At 52.2% G+C, this 25,655-nt stretch overlaps 1 protein-coding gene across 3 annotated transcripts; it reads right to left on the bottom strand.

Annotated features, from left to right (window-relative positions):
* Positions 1–238: 238 nt before the first annotated feature.
* ULK3 (unc-51 like kinase 3) lies at positions 239–25,655 on the bottom strand. 3 transcript variants are annotated; one of them, XM_065559620.1, is made up of 16 exons: positions 25,436–25,655; positions 23,850–23,990; positions 22,957–23,077; positions 22,441–22,545; positions 21,619–21,762; positions 20,456–20,538; positions 17,885–18,040; positions 17,558–17,663; positions 16,933–16,973; positions 16,178–16,280; positions 15,801–15,865; positions 13,073–13,151; positions 12,910–12,950; positions 11,551–11,598; positions 11,268–11,322; positions 239–3,279 (listed from the first exon to the last, which is right to left on the bottom strand). In XM_065559620.1, the coding sequence occupies exons 1-16, from the start codon at positions 25,535–25,537 to the stop codon at positions 3,263–3,265; spliced, it is 1,407 nt and encodes a 468-aa protein (XP_065415692.1). In that variant the 5' UTR covers positions 25,538–25,655; the 3' UTR covers positions 239–3,262. The 3 variants fall into 3 exon arrangements, with proteins under 3 accessions (XP_065415692.1, XP_065415693.1, XP_065415694.1); XM_065559621.1 differs by having other exon boundaries at positions 12,910–12,947; XM_065559622.1 differs by having other exon boundaries at positions 23,850–24,021; positions 25,436–25,604.

Raw genomic sequence — 25,655 nt, 5'->3', positions numbered from 1 at the left:
AGTTATTCTTGGAGGCTGACAGCAAATGTGGGCTGGTGGGTTCACTGTTCCCTCCCCAGCTCACAGAGCAGGGGCTGGGTCAGTACTGGGAACAGGGGCTGCAAGGTTCATTAATCAGATCCTGTGTGAACAGAGACGCTCGTCACCTACAAACTGTAATATCTGGTCTGTGTCCAGCTGAATAAATGATGGTTCGGTGTCTGAGCCGGCCACTGAAGAAAGGAACCGGGGACTGGAGTATTTGGAAAGTTATTTAATAAAGCCAACAATAAATTACATTTTCTTTATACGCAGCAGATTTTGAGAAAAGCTCTGAGCAGTGCTGGGCCCATTCACACAGCGCTGCCTCCTGCCAAGCAACTACTGCAATTTACATTTCCCTCCCCTACATTTAAAACAGTGCACAGAGCCAGAGGAGCTCACTCATCGACCCAGCCGCCTACAAGCAGAACAGAAAGAAAAATCAGAATCAAAAATAAGAGCTGAGGTGAGGGTCAGTTCAGTCCAAAATAACGTTGGGGGTTTCAGGGTTAAGTGATGTCTATAAGTAAAGATTGTCACAGGGAGGAAAGGATCAGTCAGGATTGTGGCTCAAAGCAGCTCCAAACAAAAAGAGCCAATAAACCCAGTGCTAGAGAGGAACTGGTGGTTAGCAATTCAGCACCCAGTTATATGGGCATAGGAATAAGGCCAAAGCCTGATCCCAATCAGAATTTTGTCATGACCTCCAGTGGGATGAATTTGGCCCAGGGGCCTGCAGCATTTCAGGAGAGTGCAAGGGGGGGCAAAGTTGTCAGCATATAGAACATTATATGTGATTAGATTGTATCCTGCAAAGTTGGGGGGGGAAGGAATGGAACAGAGAGACCTATGAAAAGTTGGGGCGGAGGGGCAAATCAAGGTCTGGGAGGGGTAACTGCCCCCTTTGCCCCATAGCAAATGGCTCCCCTTGTCTGGGATAGTCCAGGATCTACAGAAGTAGACAGAAATAAAGGGCATGAAAATTAGTCAGGCTAAATTCAAGCTGGCGTATTTGGCTTCAGACAATAAAGTGCACAGAGGTAGGACCAATGCTCTTAGGGTTGATATGAATCCTTCTGGTCCCCTAGCTTGCTTAATCTCTCCCCAGCCATTTCAGGACAGTGTTGCTACAGCCTGAGAGAATGCTGGTTAGGGACACAGTATTACAGAAAGAGATTGGGGAGGGCACACGGTGAAATTCTGTTCCAAAACGGAGCGACTGGACTGATTGAGAGATCTGATGTAGGAGCAGGGAGCTGACTGATTCATTGATGAAGGCACATCTGCAGTACTCGAGTCAGCACTAGAGCTGGGCAAATAGATTTTTTTGGTTCACTGGCAAGTTTGGAAGGTCAACAAAAAAATTGTTTTGGGGCAAATGAGATTTTGTTTTGACAAAATCAAACCATTATATTTTGATTTTGACCACGTTCTAATAAAATTAAGAGACAGTTTAGAACTAAAAGCAGTTTCAAACCCATCCCCCCATTTTTTTAAAAAGACCAAAACAATTCAGCAGAATCACCATGAATTCGTGAAACAATTCAGCGTTGCCGAAACTGCATTTTTAACTGGAAAAAATATAAGTTTCTTCGCCCAGCTCTAGTCACGCCCGACCTGGAGTGCTGCACACGTCAGTGCTCTGTACGGCATGGCACATCAGCCTCCACTCAGAGCTCCATTGCTCACAAAAGCATCCAGATCATGGATCTGACCCCAGCCCTCAGGAGCAAACTTGCACCTACTCGACTGCAGTTTTAGCTGTTGTTCGGCTTTCCCACACCGTTGAGCGTTTTCTAAGCAACTGGCTGGATTTCCAATCCAGTCAGTCTTAAAAACAAGCTACTACAGACGTGTCTGTTTAACAGTCAGCTTAGGATCCAATTAAAAAAATAGAGCCCTGAATAATTAAAACAGAATTGATAAAAGCGCAACCAAAGAGATCCCAGTCATTGGGAGATGCTCTGGTGTGGCTTTTACCAAGATTAAAGGTGCATAGTAGATAATACTTAGACTATGGGCCTGGTCCATTGATTTGGATCAGGCCCTTCTAAGTGTTTTTCTTCCATAGATCCCCAGGGCCTGATCCTGCAAGTTGCTGAGTGTTCTCAGCTCTCGCTGATTTCAGGAAAGATACCAAGACTCTCACAAGAGGTGCTCAGCCCCTTGGGGCCCCAGGGAGGCGAGCTATATTTGTACACCCCACCCCCACTTCTCTTCCCTCAGGTTGTGGACAGAGAGCCAAGCGCTGGCTGCACTTCACCGGCCAATCAGGAGACAGGATTTTTTTTAAAAATGTGTCCTAGACGAGGATTTGCAAGGAGAAAGGAACATGTATGGCCCAAAGGAAAGATGAGCACATGGTCTGCAGGGGATGATGAAGAGTTTACAGAGGGGGACAGGGGAGGAATCTGCAGGAGTTAAAATTAAGAAAACAATATTTATCCCACTTTTTAAATAGTGAAGGAGATTCGAGGGTGGAATAGGCCGTCTGCCGCAGTCACGGAGCCCCTGACTGGAGGGATCGAAGCGTGCGACTGGGGATTAGGCAGAAATACATTCATACCATCCTGCAGCCAGGGGGATGGGACTCAGACCCTTTTCTCAGATCCCCCTTAGCCCCTTCCCAGCCCCTCTATCCACGACTCTCTTGTGGAGAGGCAGTGAGTGTGGAAGGAGCAGCCGCAGGGAGCGAATCCTTAAGGAAGGTAGCGCTAAAGCCCCCTGCCTTCTGTTATCATGTCCCTCACCAGATCCCTAAAGGCCAGTAGTCTACAGCAACACATACAAATGCCCTGTTTGTATGATCAGCCCTTTAAGCTCTAAATCTTGCCATTATCCCCTAGCTCCCCAGGCAGGGGTCAGTAATGGAGCTAGGGTTGTTCCTTGATATTAAATACTAAAAGCTCTTTTTAAATTCTCTCTTTGCTTAACATGTGATGACAGCACATACCCATTTTTTACAATGATTTGTACATATATACTGTGTATATACATATGTAAAATCATCAGACAGTGCATATAAGTGAAACCCTCTAGATAAACTCGTGTTCTGTAACTAACGTGACAGCATGTATATAAACCATCCATGTGTCTGTTAATACACGTACGCAAACCGCTATGCATGCACATGATTCCTGGATGGGAAGTCAGATGAGGAGGCTGGTGCTGAGGAGGTCTGTCAGTATCTGTTGCCTTGGGTGCTGTACTGATCCCTCAGGGGTCCATGCTCACCTGGGTGTTACTGCAGAGTACAGGCTGTGACACAGGAAACAAAGGAGGGTGGGGGGAGAATGGAAGATTATTTGCTTAGCTTGTGAATGCTTCAAGTGCAGGCACTGGGGTGTCACATTGGGGCCATGATTGCTACCATGGAACAACGAAATAATAAATGACATGGCTGAGACATCAGACTGAATATTTGTTCACTCCTGATCTGCTGGACTCCATGACAATTATTTATCATGTTTATCATGGTACTGCCTACAGACTAACCGAGATTGGGGCCCCATTGTGCTAGACAATGTACAGACAGTGCTTCTCTGAATTACAGAACTCAAAACTGTCTACAGGTTGTATGGATCTGGATTTTTAGCGAGGCACCAGAAAACACAGGCAAGCAAGGAGGTTTTAAAACCAAACAACATCAGGGCCTTTCTATATTATTTCCCAGTCTTGCTGATCATGGAAAGATCTATCTGCAATCAGAAGCCATTGCCTTTAAAACTTAACCTCCAGCCCAACTACTTCAGGAAGAACGATTCTCAGAGCTACTCTTAAGCCTAGCTGTGCTCCCTGCTAATGTGGGGAAGGGAGCAGGAACTGGGATGGGAGAAACTGGACAGAGTGACATGCTGCATTCTTCTCCTCCTTTCCATTTTGTAGGGATAGGGGTTCACAGTCAGGAAGGCAGTGGGAGATAAGGACCAGGGAAAGCCATCCCACCACAAGGTTTAGTAGCATCCAAATTAAAGTAAACCCAAGTGCAAGCCACGCTGGTGCTGAGTCTGACCTGAAAGGGCCCACTGATTAAGGACCTTTGGAATGAACTAACTTTGATGTTTCTTCATCCAGCATTGAACGGTGCAGGCTGCTAAACCGATAGGAAGAGCAACTCCGCTGCAAGACTGTCAGGAGCTCAAAGGTTATTGCTTGTGCAACGCAATTCACCGCTTTCCATAAAGACGCAGCTAATTTCTATCCAGGCCCCACTCACCTCATTTCAGAATCCGAAGGGCCTGGTCCAATGAGCGTCTGCGCTCTGGCTTCAGCGGGTGTTGGATCAGACCCCAGATCTTCTAGGGCAGAAGGGAGAGCCTGGCCAGGGTTGCAGCTGCCCTCAATGACATGCTCACAGCCTGGCCAATAGCCACCTTAACTCAGCTCCTCTCTGGGCACCAGGGGGATTTGTGAGCAAAGGAAGCTGCAGCCCCACAGCAAGCAGATCTTTGCAGAGATAGCTGGCTTGTTGCTCTCTGACAGCACAGCTTCTGCCATTTGCTCTTCCTTCTGCCCTAGGAAATCCGGGGTCTGATCCAACAACACCTACTGAAGCCAGAGCAAAGACTCATTTGCTTCAATGGCCACTGGATCAGGCCCTTAGTATCCTGAAATGGGGCGGAATGTAAATGCAGTGAGCTGGGTTTGGATTGCCACGCCCCCTCAATGGGAACAATCCCAGGAAACTCTGGAAGATCGACCCACTAGAGTTGGGTTAAATCCAGATCATATGGGGCTTTTCCACTGATCTCACTGGGCTTTAGATCAGGTCAACTGCGCTGTTCTTTTTTTTAAAAGGACATCAACGTTAAAAAACATCACCTCTTTTGGAAATTGGTTTACTTGCAATTGTAAGTAATGTTTTGGAGTAACAGCTACATTCTAACGAGGCTTGGTGGAATTCAATTTTAGATTTTGATCATTTTGATAGAGGTTTATTTTAAAGGTTTTTTAAAGATTTTTTAATCTATTTTTAAATGTTCTCACTCGCGCAAAATTACAGGTTTTCATTTTTTATTTTTTTTTAAAACTTTTATCAATTTAAATTGTCCACATTTTGGGAAATGACGGCGGGGAGGGGAGAGGACAGTAATTACTGAAGGACAGGAGATGTTGAGATTCAAAAAGTTAATGATTTAGAACTGTGAAAACACAAATTGTCAACATCACATTCAAATATACAAAGTAAATATCCTGGAGTCAAACTAACAATTTCTCAAGCAGCATTTTTTATTTACTTTGCCTATCTATACATTTTGATTATGATTGATGGAAATATTTTTTTGGTTTGTGTATGTATGGTAAAATCGACATATTTCAACATTTACCAATAAAATCTAACCCTTCCAAGACTACTTCTTATAAGAAAAGGGGGGAGGGATAGCTCAGTGGTTTGAGTATTGGCCTGCTAAAACCCAGAGTTGTGAGTTCAATCCTTGGGGGGGCCACTTGGGGATCCGGGGCAAAATCAGTACTTGGTCCTGCTAGTAAAGGTAGGGGGCTGGACTCAATGACTTTTCAAGGTCCCTTCCAGTTCTAGGAGATGGGATATCTCCATTTATTTCTAAGAGAGATTAGAGAGAAATATCATTCTCTGTTTTTGTCTTCACTTTGCATATTGTGAATAGTCAAATTCACTCTTTAACCTGTTTGGTCAGACAGATTCCTCTGTTTATGTGGGTCTCACACAGCAAAGGGAGGGGAAAAAACAACTTAAATTGGGTTGTATGATTATTAACCAATCACAAAATCTGGCCGTGGGGACTAGGGGCAGGACCTGAAACCACTAAGTCATTTGAAAAAAAAACAAAAAAACCCAGAGAAGATTTCAAGCTGACAGTGCTCCTGTAGGAAGTGAATATTTAAGGGTGGTGAAAGGAAACAGAACACCAGCCCTGACGTCCTCTGTTTATCTATAGAGCAGATACATCACATACAGTGCAAGCTTCCAACACCCTGTTCCAAAGGGATTCCTGTAGGAGTGACTGGATCATTCGGGTTTCTTAAACCATTCAATTCTTATTAAGGCTGCCAACGAGGCTGCTGGAGCCAATCGCGAAGGCAGGCTCCTGTCATACGGAGACCTATCTGTTAAGAACAGGACTGGAACCAACTTACTTCAGGATATGTAACCAGCTACCCATCAGGTGGAAAATGCTTTTGATCACTTCACCACTGGGCTGAAGATCAAGTGATCTTGAGCTTTAGTGATCAGGAGGGCAGGGAAAGACTCCATCTCTTCTTACCAAGCCTGGGGCTCCCTGGTTCTTTGCTTTTAACTCTCCACACTGCATGTAAAAACACGCAGATCCATCCATACTGATGAGACTAGGCAGTAGAAGATACTCCTATAATACAGCATCGTTTTACCAGCTGCCGAGCGGCACCGACCTGAGTTTGCTAAGCAGGTGCACCCAGGGGGCAGAGAGCTCTTGTGCACGGATTACCCCAGAGAGAAAGGTGGCCGGTCACTTGGAGTCAGTATGCCTGACACACACAACTATCCCCACAGCTGCTGCAAGAGGAGCCTGGTTTATGGCACCATGCCCACTGCAGAGCAGGAACGCCGGAATCCCATGGCTACCCCATTTGACTCCGCTCAAGAGCTTACTGGGGGGAAGATGTAGGATTAAAATCATCATCATAAAATGCACCCTCCAGGCAGGATTTTTATGTCAAATGTGGTGAGCTGAGCCCTTCATTTCCTACCCATCCTAACCTTATAATGTACAAATCAAATCCCCACTCCCCATCTGCTCCCGTATGAGGAGAGCTGGCGGTACAGGGCCTGCAGCCGAAAAACTACTCTGCTCGCAAGCTCCATTAGCCCCTGACCTCCTTCCTCTGTCAGCATGTCAGTAAGGAGAGATGGAAGGAGAAAGGGACAGAAGTAGAGGGAGTGGGGAAAATGCACTTCCCTCCCTCCATTCAGTGTTAAATCCACACGCCCCCACTTCTAGGTGCTGATCAATAGCCTGGTCACTTGGGGATTGAGAGACGGGGTTGGGGGGGTGGTGCACAGAAAGGCTACAGCCCCATTTGGAAGCCCAGCCTCCCATTTTGCAGGTGCAAATAATTGTGGGTGCAAACACATGGGAGCCACAAACATCGTCACGTGAGCATCTCCAGAGTCACTAGTGGTTTTGGGTGCCAGACTCGATGCACTTGAAAGGGATCAGATTTTCAGAGGAGATGCTTAGCACTTCCAGAAAATCCCTTTAAAGGGGTCTCAAGTCTGACACCCACCAAAATGTCACTAGTCCCTCTGAAAATCCTGGCCTTCACTCGTGTCTTCAGATTGGGTAACAGACATCTAAGAGACCTCCACTGAGAGTCAAGCCCCTGTTCGGGTGGGCAAGATGCCACTTTCCTCACTGCACATACTGCAAGGACAACAGCTGGGTCCTGCCATTTATATAGCACCTTTCCTTGGCCAAGGAACCCAGAGCACTTCACAGACCATATATATACAATTTACCATTAAATGCAGCCACCTCTGGGGTGGACAGCAGCAACCAACTAGCACTAGCACATTGCACAGTAGCTGGGAGGGGACATTTTGGCAAGACAATGTCATTTGTTGTAAACAGGAGGCCAAGAATTCATCCTGTGTCATTAAAATATACAGAGATTCAGGTTGGCAGGCACATACAGGGCCTGGAAAATCGACAAAAAGCAAGTAGCGTGAGTGTGTCACACTAGTGAAGTCAAAGCACATTAGGGCTTGCACTTTCTTCCTCCTACAGGGGTCAGGCTGGGAAAATAAGCGCTGGCACCCTCCCAAGCTCTGCCCGCTGGTCACTGAAAGAAGATGCCACTTGCAGCAAATTGTGCAGGTCTTCCCTCTCTCTCAGCTGCTTTGATCAGTGGCGTAATAGTTAACAACATGGACACATAAGCCAACATTAGGTTTCAGAGTCAACATCCCCACAGAATTGAATGGGAGCATTCACACTTCTCAGAGCTATTGTTTCAGGCTGCCTGAAGACTCAGGCATACATCGCTACACCTGTTTACACACACTTCACATGGGGAAGGTTTATACCCATAAGGAGTAGAGACTATTTTTCAGCTCATTAAGCCACCAAGAGCTGGCCGAGCAATGGGAGTCCAGGGAGCATGGATCCCTGTTTTGATGTTAGAGTTAGCAGGGTCACAGACTGGAGCAGGGGGAAGCAGCCTACAATCTCAGGCCTTGGCAGAGAACTGAGGAGAGAACTGACCTGTCTGAGCCTGGATCCCATCACCCATCAGCTGGGATCTTAGACCTGGGGTGAGGGGTGGGGATAGGGTATTTAAAAGATTTCAGTTCACCTCTATCAAAAATATAAATAATTTAAAAAGAGTGCGGACAAGTATCTGCACAGAGCCCGGCTCCCAACATGGGAGCATGAGGTGAGAACCAACTAAACATTAAAGGGTTAAATCCTCTTGACACCCAGCCAGGCTTCCCGGACTACTCCTGGGCTGGAGCAGAACTCTCCCTCTGCCGTGTCAGGCTGTCACACATCTCACACACCCACGGCCCCCCTCTTCCCCGCAGCCTGGGGAGCAGCAGGGGAGAAAGGAGCTCGGGGGGCGGGGGGGGTGCCAGGTTTGCTGGCCATGTGACTGCGCAGAGCAGGGAGGAGAATCTGTGGGAAGGGGCTCCGGGGTAAACGGGGGGAGAGCGAGTCTCCTCCTGGCTCTCCACACTACATCCTGGCAGGGAGAACACAGCTCTGATTTTCCAGCTCAGCAGATCACACAGATTTGCTGGACTCCACGTGCTGAAAAATCTGGACGACGGGTCAGATCAGCCAGTGCAGAGGTACTTGTAGGGACAGCACCCTGCTCGCCCCATCCCAGTCCCAACACATCACCTGGGCATGCAGAAACCCTGAGCCATCCATGTCCCTTAGCTTCTGCCACTGCCCTGTTGGATCTGGTCCATTCCCAGTGGCAAGTGCAGGCAGGGTCCCTTCCTTATAGCACATTCTCTGGAGCACTGTCCTTTCCAATGGGCCCCTCCCATGGAGACACAGAGCCAAGCGCCTCATGTCCATTTCAGTTCAAAGGGCTGCCTCTGGGGGCCCCTCTGAACACCTGCCTGTCCCCCTCCGCCCATCCCCTGTGCCTGACAGGACAAAGGGAGAGGGCATCCCCCTGTGATCTGTCAAGCGTAGGAGAGGGACGCAGGACAGACAGACCCCTGCCTCTCCTTATGGCTCCAGATCTGTTCAAGAAGAAATAAAAGGATCCCCACAGCAGCCTCCTGCCCCCACGGGAAGCTAACAGCCTCTGGGGCAGAGAAATGGTCCCACACGGCATCTTATTCCAATTAAGCAGCCAAGCACAAAGGGGATGGGGATTAGCAGCTACCTGTGGATTCTCCCAAGCTGCAGAGAGACGACACAAAGGCCTGCTTCTACCCCACTCAAAGGGGGAGGGGACGATCGCTCCACCTTCCCCATCAAACTGTTCCAAATTCAGAGGGGGACAAGCACCAAGATCTTCCCTACCCCATCCCCACGCATAGGGATGCCCGCCCTACCCCACTGAACAGAGGGGAGAGCCGCAGCCCCTTCCCCACCTCTGATCCCAGGCAGCCAGGAGCACGGAGACACCTAGCATTCAGCCTCTTCTCCATTCCTGGCTCTGGGTATTGCCGCTTCTCCTGATTCCAACGTAACGATCCCAGGGTGGGATTTTGAAAAGCGACACGGTGAGTCAGGAGCCTGGAGGGGCGGGGTTGGCGGGGCGCCAGCTCTTAACTCAATATGGGGGCTACTGAAAAATCTGGCCATTCTCTGCCACCTGGGCTGGTTGTACAGCAGCACGAGGGAGGCGTGGCATTTTAGACCGTCTCTTTCCCACAGAGCGCACAGTCTCGATTAGATGGAACAGCCTGGGAGGAGACGTCGGAAGGGGCACGGGAACGGTCAGGGGACGTGCCAATTGCTACATGTGCATCTCGCGTGCCAGGCGAGATGGATAAAGGGAGAGGAATGGCTTAAGCAGCATTAAGACATTTGAATTTTTGTGCGTGACGTATGAACTGGGACAGTCGGGCGAGAGGCTGAGAGGGGTGGACAGCGCTGAATCTGTGTCTGGAGGCTGCAGAGAGCCCAGGCCGAATCCAGGCTATTCCTGGCCTAGTGGGTGGTGCACGAGGACGTGTGGCGCCACTAGGGGGCGAAGGAGATCTCAGGGACAGCAAGCCGAGGATCTGGCCAGGCAGCAAGTGGGAGTAGGGGGCAGCAGGATCAGACAGGCAGTGGGCAGGATGAACACACATGGGGATAGGGCCCAGAGCAGGAACTATGGGAGTGGCAGATGCAGGGCTGAACGGGGGAGCAGAGGCATATTTGGAAGTTGTTAACAAGGAGATGGCAATTGGTGGCGTGAGAGCGGATGGAGTCGCCCAGGGACGGAGCATGGCGGGAGCAGGAGGGGACTGAGGATGGAGCCTGACAGGACACTGATGGACAGCAGGACATGGGACCACAGAGAGAGACACTGAAGGAGCATCTGGACAGGCCCACAGAACCGGCCAGGAGCAGGTCACTGGCTGTCTCAGTGAGAGCTGGGCCAGCGGGGGCGGAAGCTGGACTGCAGAGGATGCAGGAGAGAGCTGGGAGAGGGTCAGGAGCAGGTAGCAGGTTCGAGAAGGGGACAAGGAGGAGGAGAGCGGGTAGTAGCTGGAGAGACAGGAGGGGCTGTGGGAGGACTTTAAGGAACCGTTCAGAAGTAGAAGGGAGACGGGAGAGAGGTGAAGACGGCGGGCGGGTGTGGGTCAGTTGTAGGAACAAGTGCAGCCGAGGCGAGACAGCCAGGAGGTGGCAGTGGGGTGAGAGGAGCCAAAATCAAATGCTGAGCAGAGGGATCAGGAGCCTGGGAGGTGCAGAGGGGCTTAGCCAGGGAGATGGCAGAGGACAGTCACACGGGCCCTGCACGTTCTCCACAGAGACTCCACGGGGTGGGAGGCAGAACGGAGGGAAGGGACGGGAAGGGAGACCCCATGGGAGGTGTTAGCGGGGCAGACAGAGCAGTGAGAAGCCAGTGGAGCTGAAGGAGACACAGCCAGGTGGAGAAGGGAGGGCAGCTGGCGTGGAGCTGAGCGCCGCAGAAGGACTGGAAGTGTTGCATGGGGGGGGGGGGGAGGACAATGCTAATGGGAGGCGGTGGGGGGAGCTGGCAGTGGGGACTGGCAGTAGGGAACAGCGAGGGGGAGAGGCCAGTGCTGTGTAAGGCACAATCACACTCACAGCTCCGGACAGACTCCGACAGCATCTCCTTGCCCATGGATTGCGCGTCCCTCATCTGGAACACAGAGGGGAGTTCTCATCACACTGCGGCCACGGACCAATTGCTGTCTAATCCCCAGACACCCAATTTACCGCCCCCGCCTTCCCACACCTGGCAAGTGCCCCAACACGTCCCCCCCCATCCCACCCAGGCCATTCTCTTATGTTCCCAAGTATCCATTTACATCCCAGCCCCCACCCCACGCATGAATCCTCCCCAATTCACCCCTCAGCCCTGCTGTACCTTGATCTGCTCTTTCAGGTACTCAGCCCGGCCCATCAGAGTCTGAATCTGCCGGCAAGACACAAACAATCACTCGTCCGGCTCCGTGACCAGGAGTCACAGCTGAGCATGAGCCGGCAGCTAAATGATGCCAGCTCAGGAAGTGGGGAAAGGCTGGCCTGGCAGCTTAGCGGCAGGGAGTCTGGTTTGGTTCCCTGGGAGAAGGCAACATGGTTAGCCTCAGGAGAGAGCTGGGTCTGACCTTCCTCAGCCAGAAGGGTCACCTGGGGAGGAATTGGGGAGTGGGGGAAGGACAGCTGTGATCTAGGCAACTCTACCAGTGGCTTCGAGGACCACCATGGGAGTGCAGCTGGGAGGTGAAGAGTCAGTGTTAAGGAGGCTGATTTGGACTAATCGAGCTTGTTTAGTCCAAGGAAGGCAGCACTGTCTAGTGGTTAGGGCACCAGCCTGGCACATGGGGGCCTGGGTTCTGTTCCCAGCTCAGCTGCAGACTAACTACATGATTTCATCCCGCCTCAGTTTCCCCATTCATAAAATGGGATGGAACGTGCTCTAGAACAGGTGCTAAGTACTATTATAATCCAGTCCAGAGCATTGCTTTTTATCGGAAGACAACAACAAAAAATCGTCCCACAACCCACCATATCCCACAGTCCTTTGCAGCTGCCAAGGTTTGTGGGCTTGGGGTCCCAGGAGGAAACCAGGGAAGGTGACAGAGGGCTGCTGCTATGCTGTGGGGCTGTTCCTCCTTCTCTCCACCACTCCAAGAGGCGGAGGCGAGATGGAGCCTATGCGGCTGTTCTAGAACTGAGTAGCAGGTAGGAGAGGCAGCAGCCCCAAGTGAGTTCTTCCTTCCATCTCCTGCCCAGGTTCCTGCTAAATCTTCCTGAGCCAGGGATATTGCTGCTTTCTCACCTATTTATCCTCAGAGCTCATGTTTTCTAGACAGTTAATCATTTTTGTTGCTCTTCTCTGGACTTTCTCCAATTTGTTCACATCTTTCCTGAAGTGTGGGGCCCAGAATAGGATACAGTCCTATGATCCACTGAGCTCCCCCTGCAAACCCACCCCTGGCTTACACCCCACCAGCTGAAAGCCCAATCTAGCCTGTTCCCAGGGAGGTCAGAGCAGGATTGTCCCTGACCCAGAACTTGGTCTGGAGTAATGAAACTTCTGCCACTCCCCTTGGCAGAGATCTTGCCACTGGCAAAGGGCTCTCAGTATCCAGCCGTGGGTCATCCCCTCAGCCCTAGCAGGAAGGAATGGAGGCAAATGCTAAAACCAAGGGAGCCTGTAACTGAAATCCCCATTGGGCTGCTCCTCCGGGAGACAGGTGAAGGGAACGACCCCATTGCATACCTCAGAGTGAAGCAGCTCCCGTCTCCTGCCCACAGGCTCTGCTGGAAAGAGAGCAGGCAGCGTTAGCCTCCAGCGCTGCACAGAATAGCAGCATGTACGGTCTCTGTTGCTAAGCAAGATTCCAGCAGCGCCAGCTGGAATCCCACTGCAGGCTGTAACTCACCAGCTAACATAAGCAGCAGCTCCCCCAGACTCTGCTGGTAGAGATCAAGTGTGTCAGAGTCATCCTTGCCCTCCTCCTCCTGGAACAGAGACCCCAGGAGGTTACAGACAAGCTCCCAGACACTGCATAACATCAGTGAGGAGAGGCAGGAGAGAAAGCGCATACAATGGTGGTACCAAGCTCTTATCTAGCACTATTCAGCAGTAGACCTCAAAGCACTTTACAAAGGGAGGGCTGGATCATTATTCCCATTCACAGATGGGGAAACTGAGGCACGGGGCGATGATGTAGCTTGCCCAAGGTCACCCAGCACGTCTCCCGAGTCCTGGAGAGAGAAATCCTCAAACAGACAGGGATATGAGCACAGGCCATTCACTTCTGTGAGCACGTGTAAAGGATGATGCCTGTAATATTACATGGCTATTATGTGTCTGTTTGTTTTATGATTACAAAGGGTTAATTCAGGCATTAGTTTGCCCCCTCGGCAGGAAAGCAGACAGACATGTGTGATAGCCCTCCATTCCCTAACACTAAAAGGAACAATGCAGTTATCAGTCCCTTTGAAGTTTGCCTCTGACCATGCTGAGTTCAACAGTCTCTGGACTGGTAAAGTGGAGAGGGAAATCCAGATGGGAAACGGAAACAAAGAAACTTGGAGTGGATAAAAACTGAGCCCCTGGGGCATAGGGAGAGACAGAGGGCTATGAGGAAGCAGATTGAACCCCAGTCTGAGAAATGGGGGTGTCTGGAGAAACTAGGCCTACCTAAGCCTTAGCTAAGACAGATATGCACATAAACGGTTCCTTGTCCTTTCTCTTGGTACCCTTTGTTCCTGCTGTTAAGATTAAACAATACTTTGTTTTGAAAAGGCTGCTTTGAGGCTCTGTTTTCACCACAGCTCCCGAAGGGAAGTCCTGCACGTCGCCAAACCCAATCGGGCTTGCTGAGCAATCCCAGCTGGTACACGGGGGGCTGCAGCTGAGATCTGGTCTGAGTGGGAGACTCCAGGAATTCCACCCCAGCCCCGGTGCTGGCAAGAGGCCTGACGCCGGAGCGAGGTGCACTCAGCCAGAATGAGAGGGATCAAAGGTGCAGCTAGCCCTGAACCACGACACTACGTAACACAGCGGCCAGGTGCCCACAGGTCTCAGCAGGGTTCAGACCTGGGATCTTCAGCATCAAACACCCACCAGTAGTGTAGCTAGGGGGGAGTGAGGGAGTGGCTGCTCCCCCACTGAGCACAAGTGGCGCCGTGTCAATTTCTTGGCACTTTTTTACTCACCTGGGGGAGCGATTAAAAAAAAAAGGCGCCACCTGCTGCGGCGCTTAATTTTACACACCCGGCGGCGCTCCGGGTCTTCGGCGGCGGGACCTTCACTCACTCCGGGTCTTCGGCGGCAGGACCTTCACTCACTCCGGGTCTTCGGCGGCGGGACCTTCACTCACTCCGGGTCTTCGGCGGCGGGACCTTCACTCACTCCGGGTCTTCGGCGGCAGGACCTTCAGTGCCACCGAAGACCGGGAGCGCCGCCAAGTGAGTAAAAGCGCCGCAGCGGGTGGCACCTTTTTTTTTTTTTATTGCTCCCCCTGTTCCCTCCACCTGGCTACGCCACTGACACCCACCTCTCTGCTACTCAAGCTAAAGGAAAGCTTCTCTAACTGTGAGTAAGGACCAGGCTGCCGCAAATGCTTGGGAAGCCACTAGAGGGAGACATTGCTTTCACACACATCTCCCATCCAATGGGAGCTCTGGGGTAGAATAACTAACTGGGTGGTCTCAGCTCTCGTTCTTTCTCCAGTCCAGAAAAATAAGACACAAATCAGTCTGTGCTGCAAGATTAAGTTCAGAGAGGCTCAGATGGCTGTCACCTGGAGTGCACCAATCATGGAAGCTGCACTTCTGTTTCTGCCCCCTACCAAATTTACCTGGTTTGATATTTTGCAAAGGGCTCTCTGAGGTCAACGCCAAGTGTTGCTGCGTTAAGGGTGGAGCATAAGGTCTGTTGAGTGGCAACTGATTCCCCCACCTGCCATATAACCAACCAGCAATTCTGGGGGAGGGACCAATAGATGCCTTTTAAAGTGTAGCTTATACAATATTTGATATGAAAACAATAGCTGCAGCAAGACAATGGGCTGAAAGAGGGTCTGCAGGCAAGACAGCAGTTTGTGGCTCTCAAAGCTAATCAGTTTTCCCAAAGCATGGAATACATGGGAGGGAGGTCGCCTTTCGGCTGGACATTGTTGTGAACCCTACAAGAGGAAGCGATGTAGTGGATGATGTCACAGGAAGGGAATTTTCCCTATTGACTGGAGGACTGGGCATTAGAACTCTTAGGTTCTTTTCCTGACTTTGCCACTTATTCACTAGGTTACGCTGGGCGATTTCTTTCACCACCCTGTGCCTTAGTTTCTCCATCTGTAAAATGGGGATAGTGATATGGCTGCTTTGTAAAGTGCTGCATACATTATTATTACTCAAATGCTTAAAGAACCCACCTATGCCCCTCACTGATTTGGGATCCCAGTTCCCACTAATTCCTTCCAAGCAGTGATCTTCTTGCCCAAGCTGGTTCCTAGCTTTGCCCCTATCCGTGTAGAGGTCTTAACTCTGTCTCTAGCCTCCTCCGCTGCCAGTGTATCAGGTGACTAAGGAGGGACAGCGATGATCCTGGCACTCTGCTGCTACCCAGAGCAACAATCCCTGTCCCTTAAGCCCGGGACTCACCTTAGTGATGGCTGCAGATGCCACCTCCAGCGCAGCATACAGGCGGGGCTTGTCCCTGGACATCTCTGTAACGAGAAGTTCCAAGAAAGGGTGAGGCCTCAGAGCAGCACGGGTAGAGGGAATACCCCGCTAGGGGAGGGAAGCTAGGATTCACTACTGCAAGGCAAGGGGGAACTGAGCAGCACTCTCTCCTATGTGCTACAAGCATCCCTGCAAGCCCCGCTCTCTCAGGTGGAATCAGCATTCTCTCCCCCTTTTAAACCCCACCCCATGCACTCTGGTCACATGGTACAGCCTACATGGGATTCCCCCCAGTCAAGCCATCTTGGGCCCATTCCTGGGGGTGGAAGGGAGGTTTTGCCCATCCAGGGCGTTACCTTTGAGGATGTCCCTGGCGGGGTTGCCCTGCTGCAGGAGGGTCTTGTTGTTGGATGTCACCAGCGTCTTTAGTTCCTCCGCTCGCGAGATGTACTGACCCACCTGAGGAAAGCAGAAGCAGCAGCAAGCCTTAGAGGTGCCCTAGCATGTTAGCCCCCCCAGGCTGGCTCCAAGGGCACAGCACCGATAGCTGGCTCTCACAGGAGGGTTGTGTGGAGGAGAACGGAGGCAGCAGGAGACCCCCATACAGAGAATCCCACATGAGGTGCCAGATGTACCCGCACATAGTGCTGGGCCCACTGTTCTGTTAGCCAACCCTCCCTTCTCACCCTCACATAACTCCCAGCCCAGCTCACCCTCCCCATCCATCCCTGGATGTTCCCTCTCACCTTCATGCCAGTTCCCAACCATCTCCAGCCTGAACTCCCATGAGACCTACCTCCCCTGCCAGCCTCACCCATCCAAGCTGGAAAGACCTATGTAGCTAAGGAAATGATACAGCCCTCATCACCGCAGTATCTGAGCATCTCACAGTCTTTGGTGTATTTATCCTCACACCCACCTGGGAGGTAGGGCAGCGCTGTTATCCCCACTGTGCAGCGGGGGAAACTGAGGCAAAGAAAGGCTAAGTGACTTGCCCAAGGTCACACAGAGTCTGGCTGAACAGGGACTTGAACCCTGGTCTCCCAAGTCTCCGGTTAGCACTCTAACCACTGGATGGACCAACCTTGCTCTAGTGTGGTCTGTCACTGACCTTCGACCGGATCGCTTCCTTCCTGCGAGCGTCAGTTTCATCTGCAGAAGATAAGATGGGGGAGGAGTTCACACTGACAGCTCCAACCCCCAGCCCAGGGAGTCAGTCTCCCCCCTAGATCTAATGACCCTCAGAACATGACCCCCAACCCCCACCCCATGCAGAACACTTGGGGGTCAGGAAGCCCAGCCAACACCTTGGCCTTTTCTGGCCTGCACGGAGCTCCTTTACTTAAGGTGGTTTCCAGGCCTGGGGTGACTGAGTGTGAGGGCGGGGAGGGGGAGAGGGAGGGAGAAGGAGACCCACACACTAATCAGCCCCATCTGCTTCCAGCTCTCTCCCAACCCCCGAATAAGAGTTGCAGCAATCCTCAAATCTCCACTCTTCCCCTGAGAGACCATTCCCAGACCGGTGGGGTGGGGCGGTGATAAAGGCCCCAGAGAAGAAGGGATTCAGGTGGGGGATCACTTTACAGCAAGGATACTTGCACTGGTGACATCATGCAACAGGTGAGCCCTTGTTGCCAGCAACTGCTGTTGACAGTGTCCCCGTGGGGCCCGGTACCGTTCCCACCAGCCACGTGGAACAAGAGGCAGATGGGGGAGAAACAGGTTTAGTCACTCACAGTGCAGGGCAGGGACAAAAAACTCCAGGGCCTTGCAGTAGAGAGAGAGGGCAGCCGAGGGGTCTCCCTGTTGATCTTTCTTTACAGCTTCCACTACCAGGGCGGTCTGGCACAGAGAAGAGGGCAGGGGAGGGGGTTAGAGAGGTGGACAAGGCTAGAATCTGTACTACACCAGCTGAGAGATCAGGCTCAGATCTGGTATACACCAGGTCTACTGCACTGCGACCTCTTCTCACAGCAGTGCCCCGGGTCAGTGCCTGGCAGATCCACAGGGGGCTCCCCTCAGAGCAGTGCTACGAGTGATCTCTCAGCGTCAGTCAGACTCACCGCTTTGCGCAGGCTCTCTGCGCTGGGCATGTGCTCCATGTCCACGAAGGGGTGGGCGAAGAACTCCTCGAAAGAGATGCGCTGCAGTGGGTCCCTCTCCAGGAGGCGCTGCAAGAGATCCCGGCACTCCTGGGAAAGCCGGGGCCGGCTGGGCAGCTGGGGGACAGAGGGATACAACAGGCAGCTACATACGGCGACTTTGAATGGCTGAGGCCTGGACAGCTTGAAAGAGCCAGGGTCACACCTGCAGATACTATTGCCCTTGTACGGGGGCCCAATGGGGAGATCTCCCAGCCAGTCCTCCGCTGCCCCCTCCACCGATCACTTCTCACACCTGGACACGGTTCTCCAAGGTTACCAGTGTCTCAATCATCAGAGGGAGGGAACAGATCGGGGCATGACAACCTTGCAGTGGTGCCTGACGCAGACGCTGAATCCCCAAAGCCCAGGCCTGCGGATGGCCCTCCCCTTGCTCCGGGCAGGGCCTCTGGAGCCATCAACAAAGTGCTCTCCTTCCCCGCAACCCCAGGGCTCAGCAGGCTGTGCTGCCTCCTGCCAGGCCTCGTTCACCCACCACCTCCTGTCTCAGGCATGTTCTTGCCTTCCACTGATTACAGGCCTGCCAGTGGACGGCAGAGGCACAACAGATGGGGCAGGTGGTCTAGCAGTAAAAGGGCTGGGGGGAAGTATCTGAAATCATCATCATCACCCCCTCATTAAAGAGAACCTCTCAGGTAGCACTGCCATGTGCCGTTAAGACAGCTCTGGGGTGGAACACAGCTGGAGTCTGCACTGCAGTGATGCGATTCCTGCCTAGAAGGCCAGCCAAGCACTTCATGATCCCTTCGGATGAAGGTGAGACGATATCGTCTCCATGCTGACGTGGCTGGTTACCATGACCACAACCACATCCAATGCTTGTGGGATTCATTTACCTCCCCCATGGGACTCTGCTCTGCCTGTAACAGATTTGCTGTCTCTGATAAAGCCCTTGGGTTGCCTCCAGCAGAGCCAGTCATGTCTTTTTACCCATCAGGGTCACAGGCTGAGGATGGGAGTTAGTCTATTTTTTATACAGGCGATCACTTTGAGCAGCAATGAAGGGGTAGGCAGGGCTGGGGCATGCAGCTTGCTCAAACTCCAAGACAGAGGTGAACACGGGGCAGTCTGACTGAGTCAACAGGCTGAGAGATCTCTGTCTGAAAGGGACACTCAGCTTTGCCAACTCTCACAACATCTGGTGTTTTCGTAAAGCCCCAGCACCTGGAGCCGGATAATCATATGAGAATCTCAGCTTTCATTTTATTTTATTATTTTTTTTAATTAAAAAAATCCAGCCCTTTGATGGTGGGGAAAAAAAGCTTGAAAACCCAGTCCCTTCAAGTCACCAAAGCCAGGGGACAAACATTTATTATTGTTAAAAATCTCGTGATTTTCAAGCCAATCTCACAATTTCTCAGGGTCTTGACCGGTGATTTCTGAATCCTGCAGGCTGGTGAAACTGGACGTTGTCAAGCCAAAAATTTGCAGTTTGTTCTAATTGCCTTATCTGGGTTACACCCAAGATTATTCAGAGGATTTTGACACTTCCCACTTGCACTAGTGCTGCCTTCGACCTTTCCCTCTACTAGGCCAATGCAAGGAGATAAATTGCTTCCACTTTTGTTTGGAGGCAGCTTCATTTTTGTTCCTAGTCAGTTTTACTTTCAGGCACCAAGCAGCTGACCTTGCAGACTCCCCAAGGGAATGACTGCTGGTTTTTAAAACCCTCTTTCCCCTGGAATGATATTTTTTTTAACTTAATAGAAATATTTCTACTGCTCTTAGGTTTGGTAGAAAGTTTTTTTTTCGGGGGGGAGGTTTAATCACAAAATCTACACTTTGGACCAAATTTGACCCAACAATGTCTCTTTCCAGCCACTGCCCTCCCTGGATCAATTGTTTCTGTGGTTTTCCAATGTGTCTGGGACTTTCCTCATCTCCCTCTCCATCCAGTGTCTAAAGGGGGAAACAATAGACACTGGACTTATGTAACTTGTTTGCTCTACTCCTTCACCTGCCCCCTCCTTCCACCCTGAAGTCCTCTCTCTCTGTCTCAGGACTGGAATGCAGGCCAAGGTCTCTAGAGCCACAGTGCTCTATGGAGCAGCAAGCTACAGAGAAAATCCAGATCAGCAAGGATTGTCTAGCCCCTGGGTGGACACATACTCCTGCTGCCCACGCAGGCTTCTCGGTGAAAGCAGAGTTGCTTTTGCCTGCACTGAGTGATCACTTCTTGGCTCCTTAGAGCTTAGATCAAGCATAAGTAGTCTCTTGGCCTATTAAAGGCTATGATCAAGTATCATGATGTGTTTGGTCTTTTGGCCCCGAGATGAAAGCCTGGTCTGTCTCTTGGACCGTGACGTACAAACATTATCTACTAAGTTATATCTGTTCTTATCAGTATAATATCTGACTGAGTCAGATACATTAGAATAGTCACTGCTGCAGAGTGCTTCCTGTTTGCCAGTTCTACCTACACAAGCTCAGATATCACCCACCCCCGAGACACCCTAGCTGGCCCAGTGTTACCTCAATCACCCGGTTGCTGCGGATTTTCTCCTCCAGCTCGGCAAATGATTTGGAGAAAAAAGGCGGCCTCCCAAACAGCGCCTCTGGGGAGGTGGAAAGAAACACCGTGGGTTAGGAAAGAAACACCGTGGGTTAGTCCTTTCGGTACAGAATGAGGGGAGCGGCTGCTGCCTTATTCAGAGAGGCAAAGCAAATATACAGCTCAGACTTGGGGTCATCTGATGAAGGGAGATGGGAATCACTGTAAGTTCTGAAGATACTTATCTCATAGAACTGGAAGGGACCTTGAAAGGTTGTTGAGTCTAGTCCCCTGCCTTCACTAGCAGGACCAATTTTTGCCCCAGATCCCTAAATGGCCCCCTCAAGGATTGAACTCACAACCCTGGGTTTAGCAGGCCAATGCTCAAACCACTGAGCTATCCCTCCCCCTAAGGCTGTTTCTGGTGGTAAAACTTGAAGGAGATCTCACAACGACCTTGGGATTAAGGGGGTTTTATGGCTCAGGCACTGGACTGGGTCTCAAGAGACCCGGTTTAGTTCCTGGTTCTACCACAGACTCCCTCCTGTGTGACTTGGGCAAGTTATTTAGGCCTAGATCCTCAAAGTATTTAGGTTCTTAACTTCTAGAGCCCTGCGTTGATACAAAATTTGTATCCACATCTGATCCACCCTCCACAAACATGGTCTGCGGATATACAGTGGAGATCCGCAGATTTGCAGGGCTCTACTAACTTCCATTGAAATCAATGAAAACTTTTGAGGATCTGAGCCTTTGTCTCTTTGCGTCTCAGTTCCCCATCTGTAGTACGGAAGTAATAGCACTTCCCTATCTCGTAGGGGCAAAATTCATCAGTGTTTGTGCAACAAACGCACACCATAGAAACAGCTACACAGAGAATGGGAAGACCCCAGATCAAGTACTAGATGTTTGTTTCAGTGAAATTTTCAAGAGATCCAGACTTTGGGGAGATTATCCAGACTGAAACTTCCGATCTCCTGGGGTTTGCCTAGCACTGGGTATGTAACGGCAATACTAGTAGATCCATGGCTCCAGCAGGTCCTGATGTAACATACAGGCAGCTAGAAGGCAAAGGCTGAAGAATCTCACCTATGCAAACAGAGACTGACCCCTTCATCCCCAGCCCAGAGGCAGGGGGACCTACCGTAAAGAATGACCCCCACGGACCACAGGTCCACACGGGCATCATACTGCCGTTGGCACACCATCTCGGGGGCCATGTAGAGCGGGGATCCCCTGAGCACGTGCTTCTCGTCCCATGGAGACATGTACTGTGCAAAGCCAAAATCTGTGGAGAGCAGAAAGAACTGGAAGGAGGACAGCCAAGGAGATGTAACAGACCACATTAGAACAAGCTCACTAGGGGCAGGATGGACGGCTCAGGGGACTGGTAATGGGATATGGAGCCTTTCACCCAGTTCAAATTCAGCCCAGGTTCAGAGTGGCTCAAAGTTATTACCACCCAATGGCCTAGGTGGAACGAGTTGGCAGGTCTCAGTCCAGCTACGCAGGACAGTAACCACGGGGCGCTTTGCTGGCAAAGAATCCAAGGGCCGAATGGAAGCCAGAGACTGAACTCCCCTCAGCACGTGGGCAGGGGACGATGTGTGAGGAAGCCAGCACGCTGCCACCCATGCTCAGTGGAGAGTTGACACGGCAGAACCCGCAAAGGGGTTTTCCCTTTACTGGATGGGGAAGCCGAGGGCTCTGGCCCATTCCCCGTGGAGATCCAGAGACCTCCCTTCCCCTTAAATCCACCCACCTCCACCCTCCAGGCTCCCCATTACAGCCATCAGCTAAGAGGGTGCCAGATTACAAAGCTTGTCAAGGCCACTCCTCAGCTGGAAGAGTGACCCGAGGCATCTCCCCTTTTCCCAGCTCCTGCCTGCAATTCCAGGGAGCGAGGCCTGAGACTATGACACAAACCCAGCCGCCCCTCCCCAGGCTCCTGCCCCACCCAGCTGACCTGCCAGTTTGAGATGAGGATTCTCCACAGAGCTGAGGAGAATGTTCTGAGGCTTCAGGTCCAGGTGGGAGATATTCCTGTCATGAAGGAACTTCAGGGCACATGCTGGCAGGACAAACAGACCCAGTGTGAGATGGGAGGGACATCAGAGCATCATTTCCACCCCAATTTCTGCGGCCCGCCCCCCACCTCCAAGACTCCACTTCCTTCTTCAATGGCTCCATGCAACCAGTCACTTCCATTCCTTCTTACCCCGCTTTCCCTCCCCACCTTGATCCAAATGCTCCCTGCTTCCCCATTGCATTAGGGACCCCAGGGCATTTGTCACAAGAGCAGAGGCGTTCACTCCAGTCCTGCCCAAATTCCAGCACAGGGCAACTCTAGTCAGTTTCAAAAAGCTGCTGCACCTGGGAAGCAGTGAAAGTATCATGCAATTACCCCCCCCCCCCCCCCCCCAAGGACGAGAGTTCTGCAGCCAAGGACTGGTGGGAGAGGTGGGGTCAGGGGTCCCCTCACCCATTTGCTGCAGAAAGAGCCGTGCCACCTTCTCCGGGAGTATCTTCCGCGTCCGGATGAAATGGGACAGATCCCCCCCCGCGCAGAACTCCATGATGAGGTAAATGTTGTCACTGTCCCACTGCAAGACACACGCAGAGTCCGTCACACTGACGGGTGCTGGGTTATCTTGTATCCAAACGTGACAATAGGGATGGGGAGCAGGAAAAACCAACCTGTAACTCCTGCTTCTCCCGGGCTGCAGGCAGGGGGCCTTGCTTCATACACACTTACACCCCAGGGAAGCCAGTGGGGTTGCACTGGGCTTGTGTATGTGGCCAACCACAAACATTGCCCAGGTGCCTCCCGCCAACCAGTCCTTGGAAGCGGCAGGGCAGTTGGCTCAGGAGGCCCCTTGCTCCAACACTTCAGTCCCGAGGCGCCAACTTCCCCAGTTCCCAGGAGGTGCTCGGCCCCCACTCCGCCCCAGGCCCCGCCCCTACTCCCTCCCTTCCCCCGAGCTCCCACCCTGCTTCTTCCCGCCGCCATTCCGCCCCTTCCTGCCCCACCCCGTTCTGCTCCCTCCCCCTGCCTCTTCCTGCTCTTGCTCCTCTCCCTCCCCCGCGCCTCCTGAACAGCTGATCACGGCGGGTGGGAGGCACTGGGAGGGAGGGGAAAGAGCTGATCCACGGGGCTGCCGGTGGGTGCTGAGCTCCCACTATTTCTTTTCCGTGGGTGCTCAAGCCCCGGAGCACCCGCAGAGTCGGCGCCTATGCTTCAGTCACACATCCCCCTATTAAGCCCCTAAGCTGGCCCTCCGAGTCCTCAAGTCTGGAGAGACCCGCTAGCCAGCCCTCGGCAACCCCCGCATCTCCTACGAAGCCCCAGTCAGCCCTGGCACTGCTGCTCTTCACCTGGAAGTCCTTCAGCTCCACGATGTGTGGGTGGCGGATGGTCTTCAGGATCTCGATCTCTGTCAGCAAGTTCTCCACCGACGCCCGGTTCAGGCTCCTCTTGTTCACGCACTTGATGGCCACCACTTCCCGGGCGTTCTTCTGGAAAGGGAATGGAAACCATGCAGGCTTCCTGCATGACCTTGGGCAAGTCACTGAGGGTCTGTTAACACCACATTGTAAACCCAGGTCTGTAGGACACGGGCTTGTAGACTCATTGTTTTCAAGCCCATGCTTGAGTGTCCACACTGCACTGTAGACCTGCGTTTACAATTGCTGGACCTGGGTCTCACAGCCGTGCTAACACATCCGCCATACTGCACTACGCAGACCTTCTGACTCAGGTGTGCGGCTTGAGCTGCGCCCACACTGCAAAATGACAGGGCGTGGGCCCGAATCACAGTGGGACTTGGGCTCTGACACCCCCCCCCCCCCCAGCAGGACCCAGATCCTGAGTACTTGCTGACTTGAGTCAGACTGATTTGTGTGTGGATAGAAGCGGGGCTTGGGCTCAGACTGAGGCAGCGCCTGGCTTAGTGTGCAGTGGACATAACCTTAGCGTCTCTGTGCTTAATGTCCCCGTCTGAACAATGGGGATAATAGCACTGCCCAACCCCACAGGGGTGTGTGAGAATAAATATATTAGCAAGCCTGAGGTGCACAGGTACTGTGGGAATGGGGCCATGTAGTACCTCAGAGATTCAATCCCACATCAGTCATCCATACCTCCTGAGTCAATCATACCACATGGCACCTGCATAACCCAGAGGAGCCCCGGCTCAGCTGCCCCTCAGCAACCACGGACAGTGCAGTGCTGGGGGGAGGAGGGGGGGATGATGGAGAAGAGGCAGGATTCAAGGCACTGTCTGGTTTAGAAATACAGCCTCCAAGAATGGGGCAAGATGGGGCTCTTGACCAGGAAACCTCATGAGGAAGGAGAGCCCCTGTCCCCACAGAAATGACAGTAGGGGGCAGCAAAATGGAAACACCTCCCCATAGGGTGTGTGAGTCACGCCAGGCAGGCAGGCATTCCTCTAAGGGGAATCATTATCCATAACACTCTGTCCCTCTATAGCCCCTTCCCCACGAAGCTCTCACAGGGCATCGCAGACAATAATGATACACATGGCCTCCCTTGGAGAGTATCATCATCTGCTTTTCCCAAATGGGGAAACTGAGGCACAGGGCAAGGCTTTGCCCAAAGTCACCCAGAAGAGTCAGGGACTGAAGGAGCAGCCCTGCTCTAGCTAGCTCCCTGCGCTCCCTGCCAGTGTGAAAGTGCTTTAGCTCCGTGCCAGGGAATGGGTTTGTACTGCCAGACCAGCTGTCAGGGGCGGGGGAGACAGTTCTGGTCAGAGCCCGACTCCTTGGTGAGGCCCCCATGGCAGAGCCAGAGAGGCTCCCTTGGGAGACACAGCCTCTTAGCGGGGGCTATTTAAAGCATGCTCCCACTCGTGCTCTTCCTCCCTCCAGCCCCCAAGATCCCCCTCTGGCTGTGCCCCTCTCCCAGCCCACCCCCCTCTGGCTGTGCCCAGCAGCCCCATTACCTTCCTGTAGGCTTTGTAAACAGTAGCATAGGTGCCACTGCCCAGCCTCTCGGTCAGGATGAACTCATCCAGGCGTGGCGGTGCCCAGCCAGCCCCTGCCATCCCGCCCGCCCCATGCACAGCCCCCGGAGGCAGGGCCCCAGCCCCTCCTGGAGCACAGAGCCCCTGCACACAGAGCTGGAGCTGATCCCCTCCCAGGGAGGGACATGCAGAAGCAGGC

The sequence above is a fragment of the Chrysemys picta genome, chromosome 10 (genome assembly GCF_011386835.1).
Source record: "Chrysemys picta bellii isolate R12L10 chromosome 10, ASM1138683v2, whole genome shotgun sequence".
Classification (NCBI taxonomy): Eukaryota; Metazoa; Chordata; order Testudines; family Emydidae; genus Chrysemys; species Chrysemys picta.
This window is presented reverse-complemented; position numbering and strand designations above follow the sequence as displayed.